The following is a 25,664-nucleotide window of genomic DNA, read 5'->3' as shown; positions in this document are numbered from 1 at the left end:
GCTGTTTGGTTTGGATTTTTAAAATACTTGCATGGTGATTTTTGTTGTAAGAGTTTCAGAAACAGTCTAATTTTCAATTTAAATGTCTGTGGTAGTTCTGAACCTCTACTTAAGTTGAGACTGTTTTATTTTGATTTTTTAAATTTATTTTGATTTGACTGTCAGACTAAAACAGTTTCCAAGTGAAAATCTATAAATTAATTTAATCAGTTTTTGAAACTGCTGTTGATTACACCAGATATAAAAAGAGGAAGATTAAACAGTGTCAGAATAATGGAATAAATTGAAAAAGAAATATTAAACTAGTAGGTCAGTGTTCAGGATCATTTGAAAATATCTATACTAATGTTCTTCAAAACATTTATTTAATGGAATTCCCAGTGAAAGTTTTGTGCATATTTTGCACACCTTTCTAAAAGATCAGCCCCACAAGTACTCATTCCTCAATGTTCAAAGGAAAACAAGTATTCCTCCTCTGATGTGTTCTTCTGTTTCTGAAAGATATGAGATACTAGAAACTGGGTCACCTGCAGTACAAAAACTAAAGTTGCTGTAGAAATATATCTAAAAATGCTATGATGCAGAAGCCTTCAATACAATCCTATAAGATGTGTATTTAATCTTGTCCACTTTTTTGTTTAAAAATTTTGTTGGCTGTATTTTGGTTTGTGGCTATAGTCTTTGTTGCTTTGCTTGTGAATTGCACTTGAACAAGTTTATGCTACTTTTGAAGAGATGACATTTTTTCAGATTTAGCGCAGCAATTTAATTCTGAATCAAACTGATGCACTGGGGAACAAACACTGACATTTGATAATGTTATTTTTTTATTAACAGTACTATTATTCTGTGAGGATATTTCCTGGTCAAGAACCTGCTAATGTCTGGGTGGGCTGGATTACATCAGACTTTCACCAGTATGACACAAGCTTTGACTTGGACAGAGTGCGGACTGTCACAGTTACACTGGGAGATGAAAAAGGGAAGGTTCATGAGAGGTTGGTTGCAATTTAAATTTAATACAATTAAAAAGACCTGTGTTTTATACCCATACAAGCAACTTGCAATTTATAAGGCATAAATCTACTCCATTTAATGTGATTGGATTGATGTAGAAAAAAGAATTAAAATAGCAGTAGTGGGAAAAAGTGTTAATTTGTTACCTGTTCTTGCTTGTGAAGAAGCAGTGGACTAATGATCTAGTCAAATCAATAGGCAATGTAAAGTAAGATAGTTCAGCTTTCTGTATAGTTTGAAATTATGATCCTGTAAATATTGACTTGTGAGGCCAAAATTAGTACACGAGCTTGTCTCAGCACTTCAATGATAGTGATAATAATCAGTTTATTATGCATACCAGAAACTTTTGTGATGCTTAACATTAAATGATTTAAACCCTTGACTTGCAAAATGAGTTTTGTCTTTGGTATTTTACAAACAATTTGAACTTTTTCCTACATTGTCATCTTCAGTTTTTATTTTTTCCAGTTATGATGTCCATGTTTCATTGAATTTTGGCAGTGGTTAGGATGTGATCCATTGTTTTCGGCCACAAGGCCCTGTACATTTGCAGCCAGGCAAGGTTGTTCTTAGTTTGTTGCAGGAATTTTGCGCACCATTCATAAATAAATTTATCTTTTGGTATTCAGTATAAAACGCAGCAACTGCTATATGGTGTGCGCAGGAGAGAGCTTGAGCCCTGGACAAGGACGTAACAATAATGGTCTGGAGATTGGCTGCTTGGTTGATGCTGCCAGTGGCCTGCTGACCTTCACAGCCAATGGCAAGGAACTAGGCACCTACTATCAGGTGGGTATTTTTTGGTGATGTCTCACAGTGGCAAGAGAGAAAACCTGAATCCTTAGCCTGCATAATTAGAGGCTTTAGTACAAGATTGTAAGAAAAAGTAATCCTCAGTGTTGTGACAGTAATTTTTCCCTTTGTTCTAGGTTGAACCAAGTACAAAGTTGTTTCCTGCTGTGTTTGCTCAAGCTACAAGCCCCAATGTTTTCCAGTTTGAATTGGGAAGAATAAAGGTAAACAATATTTGGTTTTGAGCTGGTTTAGGAATAATAATTAATATAATATTATTTCTGCCATTTATTTCCTGCAGTGTGTTCTTGGTATTTGGGACATTTTTATGATTTCAAGTGTTTGCACTATTGCTATTTTTATTCTTAACTTAGTTTTCAATACTTAATGAATTTAAAACACAGTACATTGAATAAGAAGGGTAGAAACTGATCAGTGTTTTCTAATCTCGTCTTCTGTGGTGAAACAAATTTACTTTGGTTGGTGAAGCAAATCTCGTAATTTTACAAGTAGAGCATGGATGACTGGTGTATCTGATTAGAGTTTTAAAATAATTTTGAAGTGCGTTCGGATAGAAATTAAGAAAACTGAGCTAAATTTTGCCACCTTTCTTTGGATACTTGGATGTCTAAGAAATCAGAAGAGGTAAAATGAAATTGGGGTCCAAGGAAGTAACAAGTGGCAATCAAATTTCTATTTTAAATTTGGCCAGTCTTACAAAAACAAATACAGAAAACACTCTTTTGCTGCTAATCTTCCAACAGTTCCTAGCTTGTTTTTAAAAATGATGAAAATCTTGATTTTCTGTTATACAGTACTTTACTATATATTGAGTATATTTCTGGAAAAGAAATGAAGTGTTTGGTAAAGATGAAGAAACTGATTGTCTCTTCCATTGGAATTTTCCAGAATGTAATGCCATTATCTGCTGGATTATTCAAAAGTGAACACAAAAACCCAGTCTCTCAGTGTCCTCCACGTCTCCATGTCCAGTTTCTGACTCATGTGCTTTGGAGCAGAGTTCCAAACCACTTCCTGAAGGTGGATGTGTCTCGGATCAGTGAACGCCAAGGCTGGATGATACAGTGCCTGAATCCTTTGCAGTTCATGGCCCTTCATATTCCTGAGGAAAACAGGTTGATGTTTGTTTTGTACTGTATCAGTTATGTTGGGATTATGAATTTAGCAATGTAATTCCATCTATGTAAGAAAGGCCCAAGGTCTTCCCTGTATTTATAATGTGTAAATATAGACAGTGTGTTTTGATTTATCTGATGTTACAAATTATCCAAATTACCAGTGTTTTAAAATCTCCCTTCTTTACCTGTTTCCAACCTCTCTCAATTTCTCTCCAAACATATTAATGCTATATACAGATTTGCAAAAATGAAAGAAACCCTGCTTGTAAATTATTAATCTGTAAAACATGCAAAAATCCGCTTTTGTAGAGATTTTTCAAGATTTGTCACCAATGTAATTATTCAATTGCTTTAATTTTCCTAAATTTAGAAGAAGACATTTAACTCTGATTTCCTTGTTACCCAAATGTCTGAGCATTTTGCCAGTGCCTAAACTGAAAACCAAGTCACCAAGAAGCCCAACACTGAACCCTCTTCAAATGTACTGGCTAGTCTGTTGCCACTTTCCACCCTAGATTTAAAACCAGTAAATGATATCAGTATCTTAACCCCAACTGCTTTTAAATCCCTAATTTTCAGTTACATGAATTCTTTTTTGTGTTATGAAAAAAAATCCTGTGTTAAGTAAATAATTTGGCTTTTTTTTCCACTGGAAGTAGTTTAAGTAATGAGTGACTAGAATGAATTTGCAATTAAAGTTTGTTGCTTGTCATGATTATTACATGGACGGTATTTCTCCCACAAAAGCTGAAATTTGTAAAAAATCCATTCCAGGAACTGATATTGTGCTAATGTTATCCTCAGGGAGAAGTTTGAATGCCTTAAAAAGATATTTTTGCATATGTGATTTACTATACTGTTTTCTCTTCTCTTCAGAACAATTGATATTTTAGAGCTGACAGAACAAGAAGAATTGCTGAAATTTCACTACCACACCCTCCGATTGTATTCAGCTGTTTGTGCTTTAGGCAACAACCGAGTGGCCCATGCTCTGTGTAGCCATGTGGATGAATCTCAGCTCCTCTATGCCATTGAGAATAAATATATGCCAGGGTTATTACGTGCAGGATATTATGACTTACTTATTGACATCCATCTCAATACCTATGCAACTGCCAGACTGATGATGAATAATGAATTTATAGTTCCAATGACAGACGAGACCAAGAGTATTACTTTGTTTCCTGATGAAAACAAAAAACATGGCCTTCCTGGTATAGGACTTAGCACTTCCTTAAGGCCAAGAATGCAGTTTTCTTCTCCAAGCTTTGTAAGCATTAGCAGTGAATGTTTTCAGTTCAGTCCTGAATTCCCTCTGGAAATTTTGAAGGCCAAAACCATAGAGATGCTGACTGAAGCTGTCCAGGAGGGAAGCCTCCATGTCAGAGATCCAGTTGGTGGTTCTACAGAATTTCTGTTTGTCCCTCTCATCAAGCTCTTTTATACTCTCCTAATTATGGGAATCTTCCACAATGAGGATCTGAAACACATCTTGCAGTTGATTGAGCCCCGGGTTTTCAAAGAAGCAATGAGTCAGGAGGATGAACTTGATTTTTCAGAGAAGGAGTTCAGTTCAGATGAATTCAAATCAGAAGAGGGAGAGGAAGAAACCAGAGGGGAGCAAATGCCAAAGGAAGGACTCCTTCAGATGAAACTTCCAGAACCTGTTAAATTACAGGTAAAAATACTGGTTTGGTAGTAGTTGTTCCTGTTTTCTTCATGTGGTAATTTATCTTTCAAGGAATAAAGCATTTTGAAATTAATTTTTTTAGTAAAATAGGTAATTTCCTTATGGAAGACTAGAAGATTTAGTATCTTTCTGATGATATAAACTTGCTCACCATAGATCAAGCAACTGTGGTTTCATTAAAGAATTACTTGCTCAATGCCATCAATAGTTAATTCTTCATTTTTATGGATTTGAACTGAAAAGAAATTCCCTAAAAGAAAGGGGTAAATTCATTCTCTTGTAACTTTAGTTATGTCTGAGGCACATTAATCTCTGGCAGATGCCAGATATTCCTGGTGCAAGATTGCTTTATGTGTAGTAAATAACAGCATTAAATGATCTAGACATTTTATTTGATGGTAGCTGTTGCTGTGGGAAATCCATCCTTGCTTGCATAATATGCAGAAGATGTTTCTTAGCCTGCCAACTCAGGTCTCTTACAATACTGTTTTTTCAGATGTGTCATCTACTCCAGTACCTGTGTGACTGCCAGGTACGGCACCGAATAGAAGCCATTGTCGCGTTTTCCGATGATTTTGTGGCCAAGCTCCAAGAGAATCAGCGCTTCCGGTACAATGAAGTGATGCAGGCCTTGAACATGTCTGCTGCCCTGACTGCTAGAAAAACCAAAGAATTTCGATCCCCTCCTCAAGAGCAGGTACAGCTCGCATTGGACAGTTTTGTTCTTGTTGCGCTTTATTTGCTTTTTATGTTGCAGAGTTCTGTTTGATTTGAAAGCTTTTCCTTTTGGAGATCAGTGTAATTTGTCTTTTCTTTGTGTTCTCTAAGATTAATATGCTGCTGAACTTTAAAGATGATAAAAATGATTGTCCTTGTCCTGAAGAAATTCGGGATCAACTATTGGATTTCCATGAAGACCTAATGACACACTGTGGTAAGTCTTGCTGCTGAATATTTTTGCTGTTTAAATTATGTTAGCTTTAAAAGCAGTTTTTATAGGTAATTTTATATAGGAAACATCAACTGAATAGTCTATAAATTACACTGTAAAAATTATAAATATTATTGAATAAAGATAATTAGCTTGTAGTCAAAACCAAGGAAATATCCTTACCTGATTAAACTAGAAGGGAATGCTGTGTGTTTTGCTTCATAAGCATATGTTTTGCAGGCTCAGTTTCTTCATTCTCTCCTTAGGGGGCAAGCAGTCCAGACATCAGTGGGTCATGTTAGATGCTTTCTAGGTTTTCAATTTTTTTTTCTTGTGTTTGGTAACAGGAAATGTAGATGAAATAAATAATTTAGATAAACATTTTGAAAGGAAAACAAGCTTTATCTTTTGATTCTTTCAATTTTTCCTTAACTGTTTTCCATCGCTCTCCTCTCAAATTACTTAACATAGTTTTTTTCATTACCTTTTTCTGGTGGAGGAAAATAGGAATTTGCATTATCTATGAGTAGAAAATTAATTTTGTGGGTCAGAAGGTGCATTGTGAGAGAACAGAACTAATTACTCTGTATATTGCAAAATAAGTAAAACAGTTACACATCCTAAGTCAATGTTTTCTTGCTTAGTCAGCCACCATTTGAGGATTCACGTTTTGTGGAATGATTGAGAGAAATGTATTGGAAGTTTGCAAATCAAAAAAGCACAACTAGAGCTCAGGGAGTAGAGTAACTGTGGGAAAACAGACATTTCATTTGGGTCATTTCAGACCATCTCTGTGTTCCAGTTAAGACATTTTAGTCTCTTTACTGTTAATTAGTTTAGTTGAGGAGACTGCCATCCAAATAATTTTGTAATATGATTTAGTGTGTAATATGAATTTACTGATGAACACTGCTTAGTGTAGCATCAATTGCCCTGTTACAACAAAGTATAACAAAATAACTTCTAATATAAATGGAATTGTATCTAATGCCAAAAAAATCAGACAACTAGAGACAGATGCAATAAATGAAGAATGATGTTATATAATGAAAAAACATCCTATAAAGCTAAAGAACTCTACAAAACCCTTGACTTCAGAACTTATTTTGGAAACTAAGAAATCCAGAAAATGGTTGAATAACATTTTTACTTGGACTTAGTGTGAGCACAGGTCAAGGTTTTTAATTCCTCTGCAATGTATGCATGAATCAATATGTTTAAAAATAAGAGAAATTAGCTGATAGGAATCCCATGAAGTTCAGTGTTGGTAAGTCTGAAGTCCTGCAGCTGGGAAGGAATAACTCCAGCAGCAAGGACAGGCTAGGGACCAAATTAGAAAGTAGCTTTGCACAAAAGCTGTGGTCTACAGAGAATGAGAGGACTGGGGTTTAAGAGGAAATTCAAAGGGGGATGGTATCAATGTATATAAATACCTGTTGGGACAGATATTTATATACCTGTATTTATATACTTAGAAGGCTAAATGAGACTTTCCTGAGAGATGTCTAGTGACACAGATTAAAAATCAGGAAATTCTATGTGTTTGTTACTGTAGGGTGTAGGAACTCAAGAATGAATAGGTTGCCTAAGAATAGATTATGGAGTCTCTTCACCTTAGGAGATATTCGAAACCTCACTGGACATGGTCCTGGGCAACTTGCCCTTGTTGAACTTGTTTTCAGCTGGGAGGCTGGACTCTAAAGGCTCATTCCAAACACAGCTGTTCTGTGATTCTGTGAATCTTCACATTAATTGTTTTTACATTTTATAGCTTGTTATAGTAATGTCATGAAAGAGCACTGTTTTGTGAGGGTGACTGCTTCTGACAGATCACTGGAAAGTATATTTGTTGTATTACTCGTACTTTCATTTCTTCCATATATTTTACCTAAAAATTTTTCCTACTATCACTTCAACACTGTATCTCTAGGGACTCTTATCTGCACTTCTGAATTACATATACCCACAAGACATGCATCAGTGTTGGTGTGGAAAAATGCATACTGCGGGCAATATATTTATTGTATGTTTTATGTATGCCATCGCACAATTTACATGCTGAATTTCTAAGGTTATCTGATCCTTATCTTTCACTTTCCTGCTTGGCACATGTGACTGTTCTATACTTGTTCCAAATGCTGGTTAAGCATGTCCCATATAAAGTTCTCAGAATGGAACAACAGTTCAGTTTAATTATGTTTGTACACACAAGATGTCGGTAGCTTGCTTAATTTTAATCTTTCACTACTTTGTGCATTTTTTTTAATTTCAGGAATTGAACTAGATGAAGATGGAACCCTGGATGGCAACAGTGATTCAACCATTAGGGGTCGCCTCCTATACCTTATGGAGAAAGTTACATATCTGAAGAAGAAACAAGCTGAGAAGACAGTTGATGACGATGACAAGACATCCTGTAAGCAAAATTAAACCAGTTTATTGCAACTTAATTGCAAAAGGGAAAATAAGCAGACCAGGAAGTTCTTCACGCATTTTCAGCCAAAACAAGGTGCATTTTTAATGAAATATCTGTGCACCCTAAATTTGTAGCTTAACTCAAAACAAGCACAAATGGATTTATTAGGCAATTTGTCTCCCAGTGGGATGTAAAGGAAAATTTCTTTTAGTGGCACTTTTGCCCCACATCCTTCGTTGACTCATAAATTTTTCAGAATATATCTTGCATTTAATAGAATTAGTGCAGACTTATTAATTGCAGCAAAAGAGGTCCTGCTTTATGAGAACTTCCTCAGCTGCAGCATCTTCAAAATCAGTATTTGCATGAAGATTGCCATATGAAATAGCCTGCAATTAGGCTGTAATTATCAGAAGCCTCTGCACCCAACCTAAAATTCAAGATTTACTGACTGTAACTGCTGTTCTGTCATTTTTTCTGATACTTTGTACCTTTTCATCTTGATAAGAACCACTGCCAATGGCATCCTAGCTCTGCAGTTGGTGCCAACTGACTATTTAAATTAATCTTTTTATATGTCATAGTTGCTTTTTTTTTTCAATCTTTTTACCCCCCTCTTTCTGTTGTACGCGGCACTTTCAAATGTCCTTATTTTTTATGTGATAATTAGAGGCTAGGCCCATGCAGAATCTGATGATGAATCTTATCTCTTCCTTTTTTTCCTTGTAGTAAGCATAAAAGCTCTGTAAAACCTGATTCACTCCTTCTCATATTAGTAGAAAGACTATTATATTAAACAAACAGACCCACATGCAGGTCTGTATTGCAGCATTGCAGTTATCAAAACAGGAACAAAAGGATTGTCTGCTCCTGGGATTCTTCATTTAAAAAAAAAAAACAAACCGAAAGAGAACAAACCAACCCACCCAAAAAGATTAGCATTGTGTCCCTTCTTGTTATTAATTATTTCAGTCCTTCTGAAATATCAGCCCAAACACATTTCATCTTTTTCCTTATTTTAAAAATGTTTTTATTCTTAAAATTATGTACTTTGTGTCAATGGAAACAGCTATAGTAGAGTGCCTGGACAGTAACAATGAAATACATTAGTAGTATTCTTTTCCCCCCTTTCTCTGTATTAGCACAATTTCTCTTCTTTGTTAAACATTTTATTTTTGGCCAACTCCTATTTCTTCAGTATATTTCTGTAAGTACCTTTCTTTTTGTTTGTTAGTTTGAGTTAATCTGTAATTATCTTAACTGCAATTATATAGCTTGTCTATGTCAACATATCTTTTCCAAACATACATATATTCCAACTAATAAAGATTATCAGTGACACTACCAGATACAGGTTTCTTGCTTCATTAGAGACTAAACATATGCCATCAGTGTAATTTTTCAGCCTTACTTCATAATAGGCTAAAAAACCCTCAGGCTTATATAAATTGAAAAATATTGAAAGCAATATACAGAAATAAATCTGATAACTTTGTGAGCATCCTCTATGTCTTCATAATTTTTAGTATAGACTTTTGGTTTTGAGATATTTCTGCTTCTCTCGTGTGGTTTTATTTTTCTTTGATAGACTGCTAAAGAAATACCAAGGAAAAGATGCTTAGGAATTGAATTCATTCCAGGTTGCATAGCAGGTTCTGAGGGACTAGCAGTAGGCAGATGAGCATTAATGGTAATTCTGTGAGTTGTCTGTTTTCTTCACAGCCACTCTCCAGCAGCTGATTTCAGACACGATGGTGCGCTGGGCGCAGGAGTCGGTGATAGAAGACCCCGAGTTGGTGAGGGCCATGTTTGTGTTGCTGCATCGCCAGTACGATGGCATTGGTGGCCTGGTTCGAGCCCTGCCAAAGACCTACACCATAAACAGCGTGTCTGTGGAAGACACCATCAACCTTCTGGCATCCCTTGGCCAAATCCGGTCCTTGCTTAGTGTCAGAATGGGGAAGGAAGAGGAGAAGCTTATGATTCGTGGATTAGGGTAAATAACTGGAGTGTAATTTCTCCTTATTTGCAGATTTTTTTTTTTTTTTTTTTTTTTTTTTTTTTTGTTGTTATTTGCTGTATGGTTATGGCCAAGGTTGTACATGAAGTTTGAATCTGAATATGGGTGTCAATGCAGGCACTGCTCTCAGTTTTATATAGATAAAGATAATGCCTTTGCAGCACTATATGTGTCATATGTGAGGAGGAGCAGATGACATCTGTAAGACTTCTGAAAAATGTTGAAAAGATGTATGTAATAAGGACCTATCTTACTACTGCATTTGAAATAGTGTGGCTGTGAAGAATCCTGTCAAGAATCCATTTTATATGAATGCACTGCCTTTTGGCTCTTTGACACAATTTCCCACAGCAGTCAGCTAATGAAGTTGTGCCTACCCATGTCTGTTCATATGCCATCCATTTTATTGTACTAAATGTACATGGTATGTTTGAGCTAGGAAATAGTTCACAAACTGTTATTCTTCCTCATTATATGATTAATAATAGTGAAGTATAGGCTGATAAAGAGGTCAGTTGGAGGAAACAGTAAAGCAAACATGATAGTCTCTAGTAGGAAAGAGGTTGGTTGGTTTTTTTCACTCATGTTTTTCAAAGAGATGTCTTTTGATAGTAAGCATCAGCTGTGATCTATTGAAAATCTTCCAGTCAGCAAGAGCAATGAGAATCAAAGACAGCATTATATAAAGAATTCTAGGAATGCAAGCAGAAGCAAAGCTTTTCTTGTGCAAAATACTTCTGTGGGTTTTTTGTTTTTCTTTCTGTTTTTTTTTTTTTTAATTTTTTAAACTTACTGAAAACCACAAATATCCAAATAATGTCTATACATAATTTTGTATTGTTGTTATAAACAATGCCTACTTCTCAGGTTACCAGCAGGTCTAATCAATGTTTTATGGTTGTTGAAGTCTTTGGCAAAAGGCGGGGGCTGGCATCTGTCAAGAGACATGAAGTACTGGCATTTCTAAATCTACCTTTTTATGCAAATTGAAAATGTTTAATTTTACTCCAGTTTATGAAGTCTAAAATGAGTGAGTGATAACTAATTTGGTTTTCATATCATGTTCTGTGTTTAGTTCTTACATATTTTTTCCTCTACGTTTTCTACTGTGAATTAAAAGATTTTCTGAATCTCTTTAATGTTAATGCTGATTAATAAAAGCCAGGTGGAAGTTAAACCAGTATTCTCACTACCTTTTCCTGTCACCTTTCTTGGTAGTCTCTGTTAATTCTTGTTTAGCTTCTAAGTTATCCAGCTGTGCTATTTGTGCTTTTTATAGGCTAACCTGATCTCCAACACCTATTCAAAAATGCCATTTTATTTTTTTGCTCTAAGTAGTATTCCTTTCTTTCAGCTGAGAATTGGAAGTGTTACTTATTGCTGCTTTAGAACTCAGTTTCCTCAGAAATTTTTTTCCCCTGTGACATTTTATAATACAGCTCACAGTTAAACAGAACACTGAAAGTGGATGTAATTTGCAAAGTAAAGCAATGTTGCTGGACAGTCCTTGAGGTGACATTTTGACTTTCTGTACTTCTTTCTGTAAAAGAAAACTGCTGCAGATAACTAGGAGTTTAGTTTGGAAGATTGATACCATTGAGGTATTTTTCCAAGCCTGATGCATTACTGCAGAAAGGAGATGCGACATCTTTTGGAGGCATCATCACTGATAGGAAGTTCAGTTTTAGGTTTTGGGAAAAAAGTTACTAGGAGTCAAAAACCCAGTGTCAAATAGTTTTCTTCACATCTTAGCTTTTAAAAGGCTGATTTTTTCTTGCCTGAGAGAAGGAGTTATAGGTCAGGAAGGAGAAGAAAAAAAAAGACTGTTTAAAATGTACAGTGAAATTTGAACAGTTGCCAACAGTATTTTCTCTAGTGACCTGCTAATCCTTTTCTCCCATGACCTAATTGCTTTCACAGTTATTTATGGTTGTGTTTGATTTCAAGACTAATTATAGCTTTTAGAAATTTAATTACTCTTTAAGCTAGACATTTTTATCGGATATACCATGCCAAATGAAATATTGACATTATGATCTTAAAGTCTGATTTTAAATATTAAAATCTGTTCTGATGAAATATGTGGTAGAGTTCTGCCTAACAGTAACTCATGAATAATATTTCTGTGCTTCTGATTTTGACACTTAGAAGATAGCTGGATACCTCTTACCCCCAGGATTTTTTAATTGCTTTTGATGGCAGATAGCAAATGTTTCAATATTTTAATAATCTAAAAAGGATTTTGTGTCAAAAAATATTGCATAATTGAATTGAAAATTTAAAATATATATCAGTTTTGATGATGCTATTGTCAGAACGCAGTTTTAGATCTGAATGTAATTTCTAATGAAAATAGTTTTCTACTCCAGTGTAAACAAGGGTTGCACTAATTATAATATGGGAAAACAAAGGTCATGTTCTTCCACAATGTGCATAGAAAAATAGAGAAGTTGAAACTCAATGGGAAAAGTCCCTGAGGCAATTTTTTACTTCAGGAGGTGGTGAAGAATTGCACAGTAAATCAGCTTTGCAAATAACATAATAGGTAAACTACTGGTCCATAACATGTTTTTATTTTGTTTTCCTGTAGAGACATCATGAATAATAAAGTATTTTACCAACATCCAAATCTCATGAGAGCTTTAGGCATGCATGAAACTGTCATGGAAGTGATGGTGAACGTGCTTGGTGGAGGAGAATCCAAGGTAAAGCAATTAATTGTTAGAAGGCAGAGAGTTTAGGATAGAGCTGTTAAAAGCTTTTTCCTATAAGGGGCTGAGCTGTCACTGGGATCATAACCTCTTACTAATTTCCATTAACGTAACAGTTGACTAAGATCTTTAGAAGAATCTGTCCTTCCATTTCAGAGGAAGAGGTATTATTAGCATTGTAATTTCAGATGCTTTAAAGAAAAACTGTAGCCCTTCCTATGCTTATTATATTTTAAAGGAGAGATCTTTCTATTAAGTAATTTTAAAAACCCTCATTATTACTCTATGAAACTGAGTATAAACCTTCTTTCATGTTTGAATCTAGAATCTTTGTGTGATCCTAGCCTTAGTTTTTAAAGCTTAAGGTGTTGCTAACTAGCTGAGAAAGTCCTGTTAATTCCAATGACAAATCTAAGCAGTTAATTTCCCTGAGGGGCAATGAGTACAACACCTACATATTATTATGTTAAGTGGCTTTATGTAAATGATCCTTTGCCTGTTGTATGTCTGTATTAGAATTTGAAATTCAGTCTGTTTTTATTTGCTTCATAGGAAATCACTTTCCCAAAGATGGTGGCAAACTGCTGTCGTTTTCTATGTTATTTTTGCCGCATCAGCAGGCAGAATCAAAAAGCTATGTTTGATCATCTTAGCTATTTATTGGAAAACAGCAGTGTTGGCCTTGGTAAGTATAGTTTTTAAAATAAAATCTAAAACTTTCTGCTGATTTATATATGAAGCCACCTGTATTTTTCTGCATCCCTCTCACTGCGTATTGAAGTTTCTATTTCCAGTGCAAAATATCTTCATTAACTGTACTGCTAACTCTAAACACTCCCCTGGCAGTAGCATTAAGTTGAGCTAATTTAGTGCATATGTTGTATGTGCCTGAGCATTCAGAGAGACTTAGTGGTTACTGGTGCTAATTTTGAGGAACAGAATATATTCCTGTTTTTACAAAGAGAATCATTAATAAGTTTTGGCAGCATTTCATTAGGGCTTACCTCTCACTGCTCAAGCTTGCACCCCTACACTTTTTTTCTATGTATTGGTCAGTATATGGCTGTGGCAGTGGGAGAAACACAACTCAATTAGCTGCATGACTAGATGCCCATAAATGAACCTTGAACATTTCTTAAACAGGTTTGCTTTCATTTTCATGCCTGAAGTGTTATAGAGAAAATACATTTATCCTTGTTTTATTTAGTACTTGAAATTGACATTATATAAGTAGTCAGGAATCATCATGGTAATTTTTTAAATGATCACAGATGTATTAATGTAAAAGCATAGAAAAGTGTAAACTCAAAATCTTTTTGAAGAGGAAGATCCCAAATCAAATGCCTTTGGAGTGTCAGTATGAAAACCTTAGATTTTCCTTATACTGTATTTACCACCATTTTTTAAAAAAATGCATAACTTTTAATATTGTATTTTAAAGTGGAAAGATATTTTTATTTCACTGCAGTTGGTGGCATGTCTATGCATGAGACATAAAATTATTACTGCATTTTCCTCAAAACAGAATTGTGTCTGTTAGGAAAATGAGAATGAGATTTTAAACCAAAATATATTGCGAGAAAAGGAATGTATAAGACAAGCTTCTTTTAGCTTGAATATTCATATTGTAATTTTATTTCATATCAGTGTTAAATTCCATGCAAGTGCAGGATGATTTACTATAAACTGAGATGTATTAATTATATATTTATAATCATGTGCTAACTAATGACAAAATGTTGCATCTTGTTAAAAAAAGTTAATGCATTTGTTGAGGTTTATTAAACTGATGCTAAAACTAAATGTTATTTTAACAGCCTCCCCTTCCATGCGAGGGTCGACTCCTTTAGATGTTGCTGCAGCATCTGTAATGGATAACAATGAACTTGCTCTGGCTTTAAGGGAGCCTGATCTGGAGAAGGTTGGTAGCTTCTTCATCAAGCATTTTGTTTTCACTCTGCAGAGGAGAAGATACTCCTTTCTTGGCGTAAGCAAAATCCAAGATTATGTGGGAGTTTCTGGTACTTTTCAGGGGAAGACTGAGAACCTGGTTGGTTGTTCTTTCTGCTGGTGATCTGAAGAGTTGAACTGAGTTTGTGGTGATTACACACACAGTTGCAGCCAGAAGGAATTGCTTTAAGGGCAGCTCTTAATTTTGCACTAGTGGAGTCCATATGCAACAAAACTTTGTTGCTAAAATCTTTCTTTGTTGTTGTTTTGAATGGTGACATGCAGTGGTGACATAAGACAATAAGAGTTATTAGGAACTTTGTGACAATTTGTTACAGTATATGACAAATTTTCACAGAAATGTGTGTCTGTATCTGTCATATTTTAACATAGCATTTAAACCTGTTCAGGAAAGTTGAAGGAAGTTGAATTAATTGCACTAAAGAATAAAACACTCCAGAGAACCTGTGACAATTGTGTAGTATGTGTAAATTGCTGCTACGAGGAGTAATAGAGTAGTAGTTACTCTGCCAGTAATGGATAAAAAAAGCAGGTTAATGGAAAGAGATTCAAGGTTGACATTAAAAACTTTCTTAAGAAAAGGCAGAGGAATTGCAATATCCAATTTCTTTTAAAGACCTTAAATTCTGGAGATGATATGATCTTTTTAGGAAAACATCTGTCAGGAGTAATAAAAGCAAAGGTGTTCCTTTCTTGGAATAGGAAGATGGACCATTTGTGTTTATAAGGACAGTTCAGTCTTACCAGTCTTATAGGCACTCAGCAAGAAGAAGCTGTCCAAATTGGCTAAAGGCTATGCTTACAATTCTTAAAGTTCAGAAAGGGCCAACTGAAAACTACTACTGAGCCTATAGTCCTGAATTACAGGGAGTGTTACTGCTGTGTGTTTTAAAATGAAAGGGGAAAAAAAAAGGCAAGTGAAAATGAATGGTCAAAATAAAAGAATAGACCTTTTATTCTTTATAAAAGAAAATATGTGGTTTCAATTATGGCTGGTGTGTGGTTGGGGAATATTGCAAAACTGACTAATTTGTAATGCTCAGAGTTGCAAGAGAAATGAGGTAACAGACACCAAAGCATAATTCTAGAGAGAGAAATGATGGAATTGAGATATTAACTGCCTACTCGTGCAGTTCATGGCACGAGTAGGAAAAGACTGGAAAAGTGAACTGAGAAAGAGGGTGATTCGCCCAAAACATGATACGGTTTGTCAGGGATAAGAGATTGCGGGCACCATTTCCTGACAATGTATGAGGATGCTTCCCTTTGAAGCTGCACTTCTTTTTAACCATTAATATAGTTTCCATCTTCCTTTGCTTTTAGGTGGTTCGCTACTTGGCTGGATGTGGGTTGCAGAGTTGTCCTTTGTTGATTTGTAAAGGCTACCCAGACATTGGATGGAATCCAGTTGAAGGAGAACGATATTTGGATTTCCTTCGTTTTGCTGTTTTTTGCAATGGTAGAGTAGAAGTCCAAACATTTCATTAATTCCTCCAATATCCAAATAAGATTGTAATTTTAAATGGTAATACAAGCCAACTTGGTAAGTTACTGTGCGTTAAAAGAACCCGCAGAAAGAGTAGAATTACTCAAGACACATTCATTAACTTATATGACTTGTGAAATGGGCATCTAGTGCCCCATTTTTTGGATCCAGCTTTGGTTTTTGAAATGCCCACGTCTCCTTTAGAAGTAGAGCAGAGAGTCCTAAATCTTTTTGTGATAAATTCATGGTTGATACAGAGCCAAACCCCTATCTATTTATGAAGATTTAGATAGTCCAGGTTTAGTGTTCAAGTAATTATTTTGGTCCCTTTATTAACCCTTGCACTTGACTGAATCTTTACTAAAATTTAGTAGTTTCAGTGATACTTTAAATATCCTTTACTGGATAGTTAATTCCTTGACTCTAATTAATATTGAATTAAAGTGTGTTTTATTTTATATATTTTTAATACTTTTTTTTCATTTCATTGCAGTAATAGAGGAGATGTGTGTTAATGTAATTCTGTTGTGATATTTAAACTGGTAATAAAAAGTATCTATGCATTCTGTTCTTTTGTATACCTTTTTCTGATTCTATTTCAGATGTCTTTTGATATAATCTTGTATTTTGGTATTTGTTCTGTGTGGTAGGAGAGAGTGTGGAGGAGAATGCTAATGTTGTGGTCAGACTGCTTATTCGCCGGCCTGAATGTTTTGGTCCTGCTCTAAGAGGAGAAGGAGGCAATGGGCTGCTTGCTGCCATGGAGGAGGCAATTCAAATATCAGAAGACCGAACAAGAGATGGACCCTCCCCAAGTAATGGATCTAGTAAAACCCTGTAGGTGCAGTAGAATTGCTTACATTGTCATGATATTTGTTTATTTGTTTTGTAATCTTAGATCTGAAATGACTTTCTTTGTTTTAGCATGTGAATTATCAGTTCATTCTTCCTTGGATTCTGTGTCGGAGAGAGATTTGTCTTTTGCTAAACAGTGCTTCCTCTGCACTATTAATTTAAGTAACTCTCTCTAAGTATTAAGACATCTCTAGAATTCTGTTTGTTCTATTTCATTCCATTAAGAGTCACTCCACTGATGTAAAATGAGACAGATAAATGGTACCAGTGGTTACAATGGAGATGTTGCTACAAACTTTTAGGGACAAAATATATTCTGGCTTGGTCTGCTGTAAATCCATTTGTTAAGAGGTTCTCTTTATTTCTTACTGTGGTTAAAAACATTTTTTGTGGATTTTTTTTATGGGTTCTTTTATTTTTTTAAATTTTTTAATTTTTTTTTTTAATTTTTTGGGGTTTTTTTTAATCTTTTATTTGTTGTATCATTTTACTAAATACAGTGAAATAGAAGAACAAGAAGATGACACTATTCACATGGGAAATGCAATAATGACCTTTTATGCTGCCTTGATTGATCTCTTAGGACGTTGTGCCCCTGAAATGCATGTAAGTTTCACATCTTCATAGACTGGAAGGTAAAGGCACAGTTGTTTTACTGATCACTGGTTTGCCATTCTTTTTTATTCTCAGTATCATGTTACCAGGTACTAAAGCAGTGCTATGGCTACATAGTATCTTAGTCAACATAATATCTTGTTCTACTGATTGGCAAGGGATAAAAAAGACGTTCAGAATCTGTTCTTTTTTAAAGAATTATTCCCTTGATGATTTAATTTTGTTTGACTGTCCATTGTGACAACAGAATTTCAGGCATAAAAACTTTACCTCTTATTTTGTAAGAGATTTAAACTATTTGAAAATATTTGTTGTTTATGATTCGATAAACATTATTATTCGTCAGAAATTTAATTAGTTTCTCATTTCGCCCTGAAATGTGGCCTGATTAAGATACATTAGTATAGATCAGTATCAAATTTGTGCAGGGCTTGATAACTTGAGAGAGGAGAGATACATGTAGTTAATAAAGTCAGTGTATGAATTCTTGTTTCATTTGAATGAAAAATATTTTTTTTTTCTGCTTTTAAAAAAGTTTTGCTGACTTTTTTTAAAAAACAAAACAATTGAGATAATTGAAAGTGTCCCATTTGATAAGGACAAAACCCCTAATTTTCTCAATCTGAAAATCTGCTATTGTTTTCCTCCCCACACCTCCCACCATATGCTGTTACATTTCAAGACTTTGTTCACCAGCTTTACCTAATTTCTGTTCTGAAAATGAATTTTGTGGTATTTAATAAGAAAACATGTAGATTTTTAGACTCTGTACATTTGCATCCTTACTACAGCAAATCAATACAGATTGCATGAAACTTACATTGTTAATTATAATACAATTTTGGGAACAGTTATTCTTCTGTAAAAAAAAATATATAAAAAGATTGTTTTAAATTTTTAATTGTCTTCTTACTAGCTAATCCATGCTGGTAAAGGGGAAGCCATTAGAATCAGATCAATTCTACGGTCTTTGATTCCACTTGAAGATTTGGTGGGAGTAATCAGTATTGCTTTCCATATGCCGACCATAGCAAAAGGTAAGATTTTTCTACATATTTTCTCCCATCCTATACTTATGATTTGTAATTTATTGACATATTGACACTCATACTTTTTTCAACACTTAAAAGTACAACAGAATTTCAACTATTATGTGAATTAAAAGATAGGTCATGTGTATCTTATATATGTTTCAAAAATTTTTGTCCATGATGTAGTCAAAAATTCTGTGTACCCCTAAATCACTGACAAATTCTGTTAAACTGAATAATGGAAATCTATTACAACTTTGAAAAGAAGTGTTAAAATGCATGCTTTCTGGTTTTAGAACTATTTTAAAATACAGCAGTCTCATTTATCAATAACATAATCCTTAGCTCTTGCTTTTCTAACCCTATCAATTATTTCTAGCAGATCTTACTAAGACACCAGAGTTGTTCTCCAGCAACTGTGGTGAAGAGACAGGTGTTACATACATAGGCAAATGCATTTTTTTTTTCCTGCCTATGTAAAATTGATTGCAATAGTGGGAGCTCTGTGAGCACATGTATAACAGGGAAAGGGATTGCCTCTACTTTTTTGGGAAAACGTTATAAATGCAACCTGAATTGTTTAGACACTCACAGCACAAGACTTTCCAAAAACTTACAGTAGAAGAGATAAAAAGATCAATCAGTCTATTTTACTATTACTTATCTATGTTCCAAATAGGGATAGACCTACAGGTGAGATCTCAATAGCAAACTACAGCTCACAGATACAGAAGTGCTTATTTACCTTCCAAAAGGAATGTACCAAAATTTTAAAATATATCAATTAATTCCTTTCAGATATTTTGAAAGTTTTGAGATAGATAGATAGATAGGATTTTTACCACTTTCTTAATTCTTTGTCATATGTTAAAGATATGCTCACCAATGCTGCACTTCCAGGATCTCTGATGTAGCATTCTTGTAATTTTTACTTTCCATCTGCTTCTGCCGAGAACTAGGAAGTTAGCATTTAGAATATCAACTGTTAAGAATCTCTTAATATAAAAACCATGAACAGAAAAACGTGCAGGGACTTTGAGGTCTCTGGGTATAAATTGTCTCATGGATTCTTTTTTATTTAACTGCAGATATGTTTCCTTTGTGTAACAAAAGTGTGGGGAAGATGCCTAGGTGTTAACAGAGACTCAAAAGCTCTGACAAGTAGCAGCATGACTGCCTAGTGTGCTGATGGAGAAGGATCCTTGTCACTGAAGTCTTGTTTCTTCCTTTTAGATGGTACTGTGGTGGAACCTGACATGTCTGCGGGGTTTTGCCCAGATCACAAGGCAGCCATGGTTTTGTTCCTTGACAGGGTCTATGGAATTGAGGACCAGGATTTTCTTCTACACCTTCTTGAAGTTGGCTTTCTGCCAGACCTCCGTGCAGCTGCCTCATTAGATACGGTAAGGGTTTCAGTCTGTTTTATTTTGGTTCTCTTACCTTATTGAATGCTACAGCATTTTTCGTTCCTTGAAAAAGCATTTTTTCTGTCTTACCTTCTGCATTTCTCAAATCCTTACTGACATGCACGTTGCTTCTGAGCTTTGATAACACTTGAAGATGCATCATCCAGTGTAATGCTCACTTTTTAAGAGCTTGCACTGATATCCTTATCTATAAAAGATGCAATGCCTTTCCCCAGGAGACTTTCTGAGCTTGTGCTATGGAAGCAAAATCAGATGAGCTGCCAGTGAAGCAGCTGGGAAGAAGTGACTGGCAGCCTCTTTGAGATAGACAGGAAGTGTTCTTCTCTGTGCATTTTGTTAGGGACACATACACTTATTTAGAAAATGACTACATTTCTATTTTAGTTCCTCCTCAATGATGCTGCCTTTTTTTTTTTTTTTTTTTTTTTTTCCCTGAGAGTCTTATTTTCATCTAATTTCTTTTATCTATCTTGGTTCAGAAAGCTTAGATTTAGAGAGCTGTTATGAGGGCTAAGAAATTAAATTTGGTTTTCCTGTTTAACCTTATATGACAATTTTTTTTTTCTGGAAATAATGATGTTGTTATTTACGATCATAAAAATCATACAATTGTTAATGTCAGAAAAGACCTCTAAGATTATGAAGTCCATCTGACACCCTAGCAACATCACCATGTTCACCATTTAGCCATATCGTCAAGTGCCATATGCACTCTTTGGAATAAATAAATAAATAAATATGTATGGCTCCACTACTTACCTGGGCAGCCTGTTCCAAAGCTTGACATCCCTTTCTGTGAAGAACTTTTTCCTGATATGTAATCTAAACCTTCCCTTGTGCAACTTGCAGCCATTTCTGCCTGTTCTGTCTCATTACTTGGGAGAAGAGACTGACATGTACTTCACCCTCCTTTCAGGCAGTTGTAGAGAGTGATAAGGTCTCCTCTGAGCCACCTTTTATCCAGGCTAAATAGCCCCAGCTCCCTCAGCTGCTCCTCACAAGCCTTGTGTTTCAGACCCTTCTCTGGACATGCTCCAGCACCTCAATGTCCTTCCTAAAGTGAGGGGTCCAGAACTGGAGATTGCAGGTGCAGCCTCACCACTGCTGAGTACAGGGGATGATACCACAGGGGATGATCACTGTCCTGCTGGTCACTTTTGCTGATACAAACCAGGATGCCATCAATCTTCTTGGCCACCTGGGCACAAGTTCATGTTCAGCTGTCAACCAGTACCTCCAGGTCCTTTTCTTCCAGATATTTAAGAAAGAGCAAGTGAGGATTTTTAACTCACATGGAACTTGGCCTTGTTTATAGCAAAAAAGTAATGACTTGTATTGCCTGATTTTTGAGTGTTCTGTTCAGCAACTGTGACATTCTTCAATATAATAATGAAAATTATTTTGTTTTTGAATGGTCACATTTATAGTTTTTGCTTTCATTCATTAAACACATAACAAAAGCTATCTATGAGACTTTAAAAGCAGCAGAAGGCAAGCATCTAGCTCAAGTAGGTATCATATCCTCATTTATACATTTTGGAAATTTCCCCCTTGATAACTGCAGAACAAAAACAACAATTTATTTTCATTTGTAACCACAGTGATGAGACAAGTCTAATTTCTGTCCTGTTTAATTTACAGGCTGCTTTAAGTGCTACAGATATGGCTTTGGCTCTGAATCGATACCTCTGCACAGCAGTCTTGCCTCTCTTGACCAGATGTGCTCCTCTATTTGCTGGCACGGAGCACCATGCTTCCCTCATCGATTCCTTATTACACACTGTGTACAGACTCTCAAAGGGATGCTCTCTCACCAAAGCTCAGAGAGACTCTATTGAAGAGTGCTTGCTCTCTATCTGTGGGTAAGAAAATGTTCCTGGCTGTATAGGAATGCTAAGTGATAAAGTAATCTGTGATATTTATGATACAGGAATGCAGAACTATGCCACTGGTAATATAAGATTTTTTCCCCCATTGGATGATTGTGATAGTTTTTAAGATACTGTATTCAATTTGCAGCTTTATTAATCATCAATCATTCCTCAGTTCTCATTCATCCAGTCCTCAGTTATTCTGCCATGACCAAATCTTTTAAATTAAAACCTTGGTGAGAGGATGCAAAAAGACAAAGCTCTGGAATTGTGGAGTTATACATACACTGGATTGCCATTTAAATAATTTTAGCTGTGCAGATTTGTAGTTGATATTCAGTAACATCTAATTCTATTTAGAGGTTTATTTATGATGTGTTCCATATTGTTATGTCTCTTTATTGAACAGCTTTGGGACAGATTTTGTGTGTCTGCAGGATCAAAATCAGTTGATTATTATCCAATTTTTCATAAACCCACAGGCTCAATTATAAGAAGCTGAGAATTCAAGTTCTAATTACAGTTAACATTTAGACTTTCAGTTCACCAGATGATTTGGTTTGTTTTTGTTTTTTTTTTTACTATTTCACCATGACTTTTTTTTTGCATAATGTGGAAATACGCTCAGAAATAACAGACATTTCTATCATAATAGTGTAAAGAATGTATAAAAATATATCACATTCAATGGTATTTGATATGACCATTTTACATATATATTGCATTTTAAAATGTTACAGATTTTACTATTTATCTGGAAAGCTTTAATGTCCATGCCATTCTAAAATTCATACTGTAACAATTTTTTCTGTCCTTGAAGTTGGTGCCCACTGCTGTGTCTTGTTTAGCACTTCTAAAGAAACCAGTGCTCTTATGTCTTCATTAGTTTTTAAGACATTTTAAGAGTTATTGAGATATATTACAAGAAATTAACATTACACTATTTTATCATGGCCATAGTGATCCTAATACACCTAATCAAAATTTGATATTTCTTTTCCTGGTTTTCTCTGTTTGTAGATTGGATGTTTTCTTGGTTTCTTTGAAGCATTTGATTTGCAGCTTGTTTAGTATATTTTCTTTGGTATTTGCTTTCCTCTGGACCCCTAGTGCCACAAATAAAATATTATTATTTTATGCATTTGAATAATTATAACAGCATAAAAGTGACATATTACTTTAATGTATTTATCAATTATTTATGTGAAACTGTGCTGGCACACCCTTTTGAAATGGTTTGTCTGCTTTCAGGCAGTTGCGACCTTCCATGATGCAGCATTTGCTGAGGAGATTAGTGTTTGATGTGCCTCTGTTGAATGAACATGCTAAGATGCCTCTCAAGGTAAAAGTAAATATTGGTATTCAGCAGCATTCTTTATAACAAAATGCAACAGAAAATAGTTGCATGGAGAAGATTCTCTGTAATATTTTTTATTTCCACTCTGCAATAATCTAAGACCATAGCTTGTAAGGATAAATGGTTGCTTTGGGAGAAATTCAGTCTAATTTACATCCATATGGAGTTATGGAGTCTGGGTCTAATATTTGCTTCTCCTTTAACTATTTCCTGTTTGTTTCAGCCCATCTGAAAATAGAATAGCAAAAACCTTGGGGGCAGGGCGCAAAATCCAGTGCACAAAACATAACAATTTGCAGGACACCTTTTCTGTTGTTGGTGCCTAGAAATCTGTTAAGTAATAATGTTTAGTAGTAATGTTGCATTTTATTTTCAGCTCCCAAAAATTTAGCTGTGTCTTTTTATTCTGGTTCCTAATGAATAAGAAAAATGAGGGTTCTTTCCTTTTGGAGCTGTCACCTTCCTGATATTATCAGTTTTAATAAACATTTGGTTCCACACCGTCCCTATTGTTTTTCAGAAGTCCTTTTTAATGCTTTCCTACCACAGATTTGAATTAGATAATTAATATTTTCTTATTTAATATATTTTTATTGTTTAAGAGCACATCAGCATATCTACAACTCTGATATAAGAAGAGGAGTTTAAATTGTTAATCTCAAAGCCAGGGCCTGCTGCTGAAGTCCTCCCAAGGACTTCATAATTTGCTTATGCCCCCCCAGAAATCCTCAATCAAACTAAAGATTCTGGAGCAGCCATTCTTCCATGTCTGTGTGAGAAAAACAGTCAATAATTTAGTATATTGCCCTGAAGGGGACCCTTCTAATGCATTATGGCATTTTATGTGTTGCTGAAAACAAATAGTCACTTGGCACTTCCTGCATGGCTGTAATTCTTCGGGGTTTGTTTCTTTTTGGGGGGAAGAAACAACCCAGTTCCTGGACCTCTGTTCATCTAAAAGAACAGATTTTATGATACCAAGGGTCATGACTGCAGTGACCTGCCCTTGTTGCTGAACTGAGCAGTAAGGGAGTAATAATTGGATCCTTTTGGCTTGTAAGGCTTTGTGACAATACAGGTGTGAAGAGAACCATGGTGTTAGCATGGGCAAAGGATTTTGCCCATTGACACATAAAAGACTGAGAGAAGCTTATGAGGAAATTGAACTCTCTATCTGAAGACAGACCTACAACTTTTAAAAGATTTCACTGACAGTTGTGTGATTTCCAGTGATTTCACAAGGGACTCCTACCCATATCTGTTGTGTTTCTGATTTGAAAGTATTGTACTGTAGTGTGCATTCCTTATTGACTTGTGCTGGCAGGCCAGTTACAGTAATGTAAAGAGGCAGCTGTAAGTTAATCAGGCATCTGAAAATGTAATTTTGAATGGAAAGAGAGGAGAAATTGATGAAGGCAAATCAGAATACAGTGCTATCTACTGTGAATACATTTGCTGCTTTCTACGGTTAACAACAGCCTCAGGTTTTAAGCAGTATGCAAATCTGTGATGCTGTTCCTGTATTCCATATAGTTCAGACATTTTGGAATAAGACTGTCTTATTTTTATTTCCTCTTAAATAATATTCAGTGCTTCACCAGGGATCTCTCTAAGAATAAACCTACCTTTACTCTCTTGAATAGGTTCAAAAATATATTCATATATCTTATTGTCCACCTGTGTCCAAAAGCAAACCTGTTGGCCATTAAGTAATCAAATATAATTTTAAAATATATTTTCAAATTCATATTTTAATCTTAGAGCCCATATTTCTGAGACTCTTGTGGTTCTACAAAGGATAAAACTTCTGTCTTTTTACATCTTATATGCATCTAAGTTCTTCTCTGCATTTTTTCTTTAATCATCCAACAATTTAAATAATAAATATATATTAATAGATTATTTATATATGAAGACATACAAATACTCCACATGTATTGTTTTGGGATTTTTTCCTGATCTGTTGAAATGGTAAAAGAACAGTGCATATCAAGATTATATTTTTGGCTATCAAAATCCTTGCTTCTACATATCAGATGTGGGGTTTTGTTTTATTTTAATTCCTGTCTTTTTTAATGCACATATACACATTTATATTATAAATATTTGCATTTTTCCATCTTGATGTTCGTTCAGACTGGAAAAAAGGAAATTGTGTCAGCTCTCTTCTGACTGTGACTTGCAATTATTTTCCAAAAAGCTTTGCAAAATGCTGTTGAAACAAAGATGAAAAAACCGCTCATTCTTGGTGTATATGCACCAGTGATTTAAAAAATACATATACAACATGGCTTATTAATAAGAAGTACAGACATTTTTCTGGTAGCCTCTA

General features: G+C 35.0%; 1 protein-coding gene across 4 annotated transcripts in view; it reads left to right on the top strand.

Moving 5' to 3' along the window:
• Window positions 1-25,664, top strand: part of RYR2 (ryanodine receptor 2) — a 369,436-nt gene that overhangs the window by 238,610 nt on the left and 105,162 nt on the right. For all 4 annotated transcript variants that reach the window (XM_079298135.1, XM_079298134.1, XM_079298133.1 and 1 more), the window contains exons 32-50: window positions 838-998; window positions 1,650-1,809; window positions 1,950-2,036; window positions 2,722-2,948; window positions 3,828-4,629; window positions 5,138-5,338; window positions 5,470-5,575; window positions 7,845-7,988; window positions 9,711-9,984; window positions 12,599-12,713; window positions 13,272-13,404; window positions 14,537-14,640; window positions 16,014-16,149; window positions 16,827-17,013; window positions 17,532-17,637; window positions 18,563-18,683; window positions 19,911-20,080; window positions 21,746-21,966; window positions 23,227-23,317. In XM_079298135.1, the coding sequence (XP_079154261.1) occupies window positions 838-998; window positions 1,650-1,809; window positions 1,950-2,036; window positions 2,722-2,948; window positions 3,828-4,629; window positions 5,138-5,338; window positions 5,470-5,575; window positions 7,845-7,988; window positions 9,711-9,984; window positions 12,599-12,713; window positions 13,272-13,404; window positions 14,537-14,640; window positions 16,014-16,149; window positions 16,827-17,013; window positions 17,532-17,637; window positions 18,563-18,683; window positions 19,911-20,080; window positions 21,746-21,966; window positions 23,227-23,317 (3,546 nt within the window). The remainder of the gene's footprint in view (window positions 1-837; window positions 999-1,649; window positions 1,810-1,949; window positions 2,037-2,721; window positions 2,949-3,827; window positions 4,630-5,137; window positions 5,339-5,469; window positions 5,576-7,844; window positions 7,989-9,710; window positions 9,985-12,598; window positions 12,714-13,271; window positions 13,405-14,536; window positions 14,641-16,013; window positions 16,150-16,826; window positions 17,014-17,531; window positions 17,638-18,562; window positions 18,684-19,910; window positions 20,081-21,745; window positions 21,967-23,226; window positions 23,318-25,664) is intronic.

This window comes from Erithacus rubecula (genome assembly GCF_903797595.1).
Source record: "Erithacus rubecula genome assembly, chromosome: 2".
NCBI classification, from domain to species: Eukaryota; Metazoa; Chordata; class Aves; order Passeriformes; family Muscicapidae; genus Erithacus; species Erithacus rubecula.
This window is presented reverse-complemented; position numbering and strand designations above follow the sequence as displayed.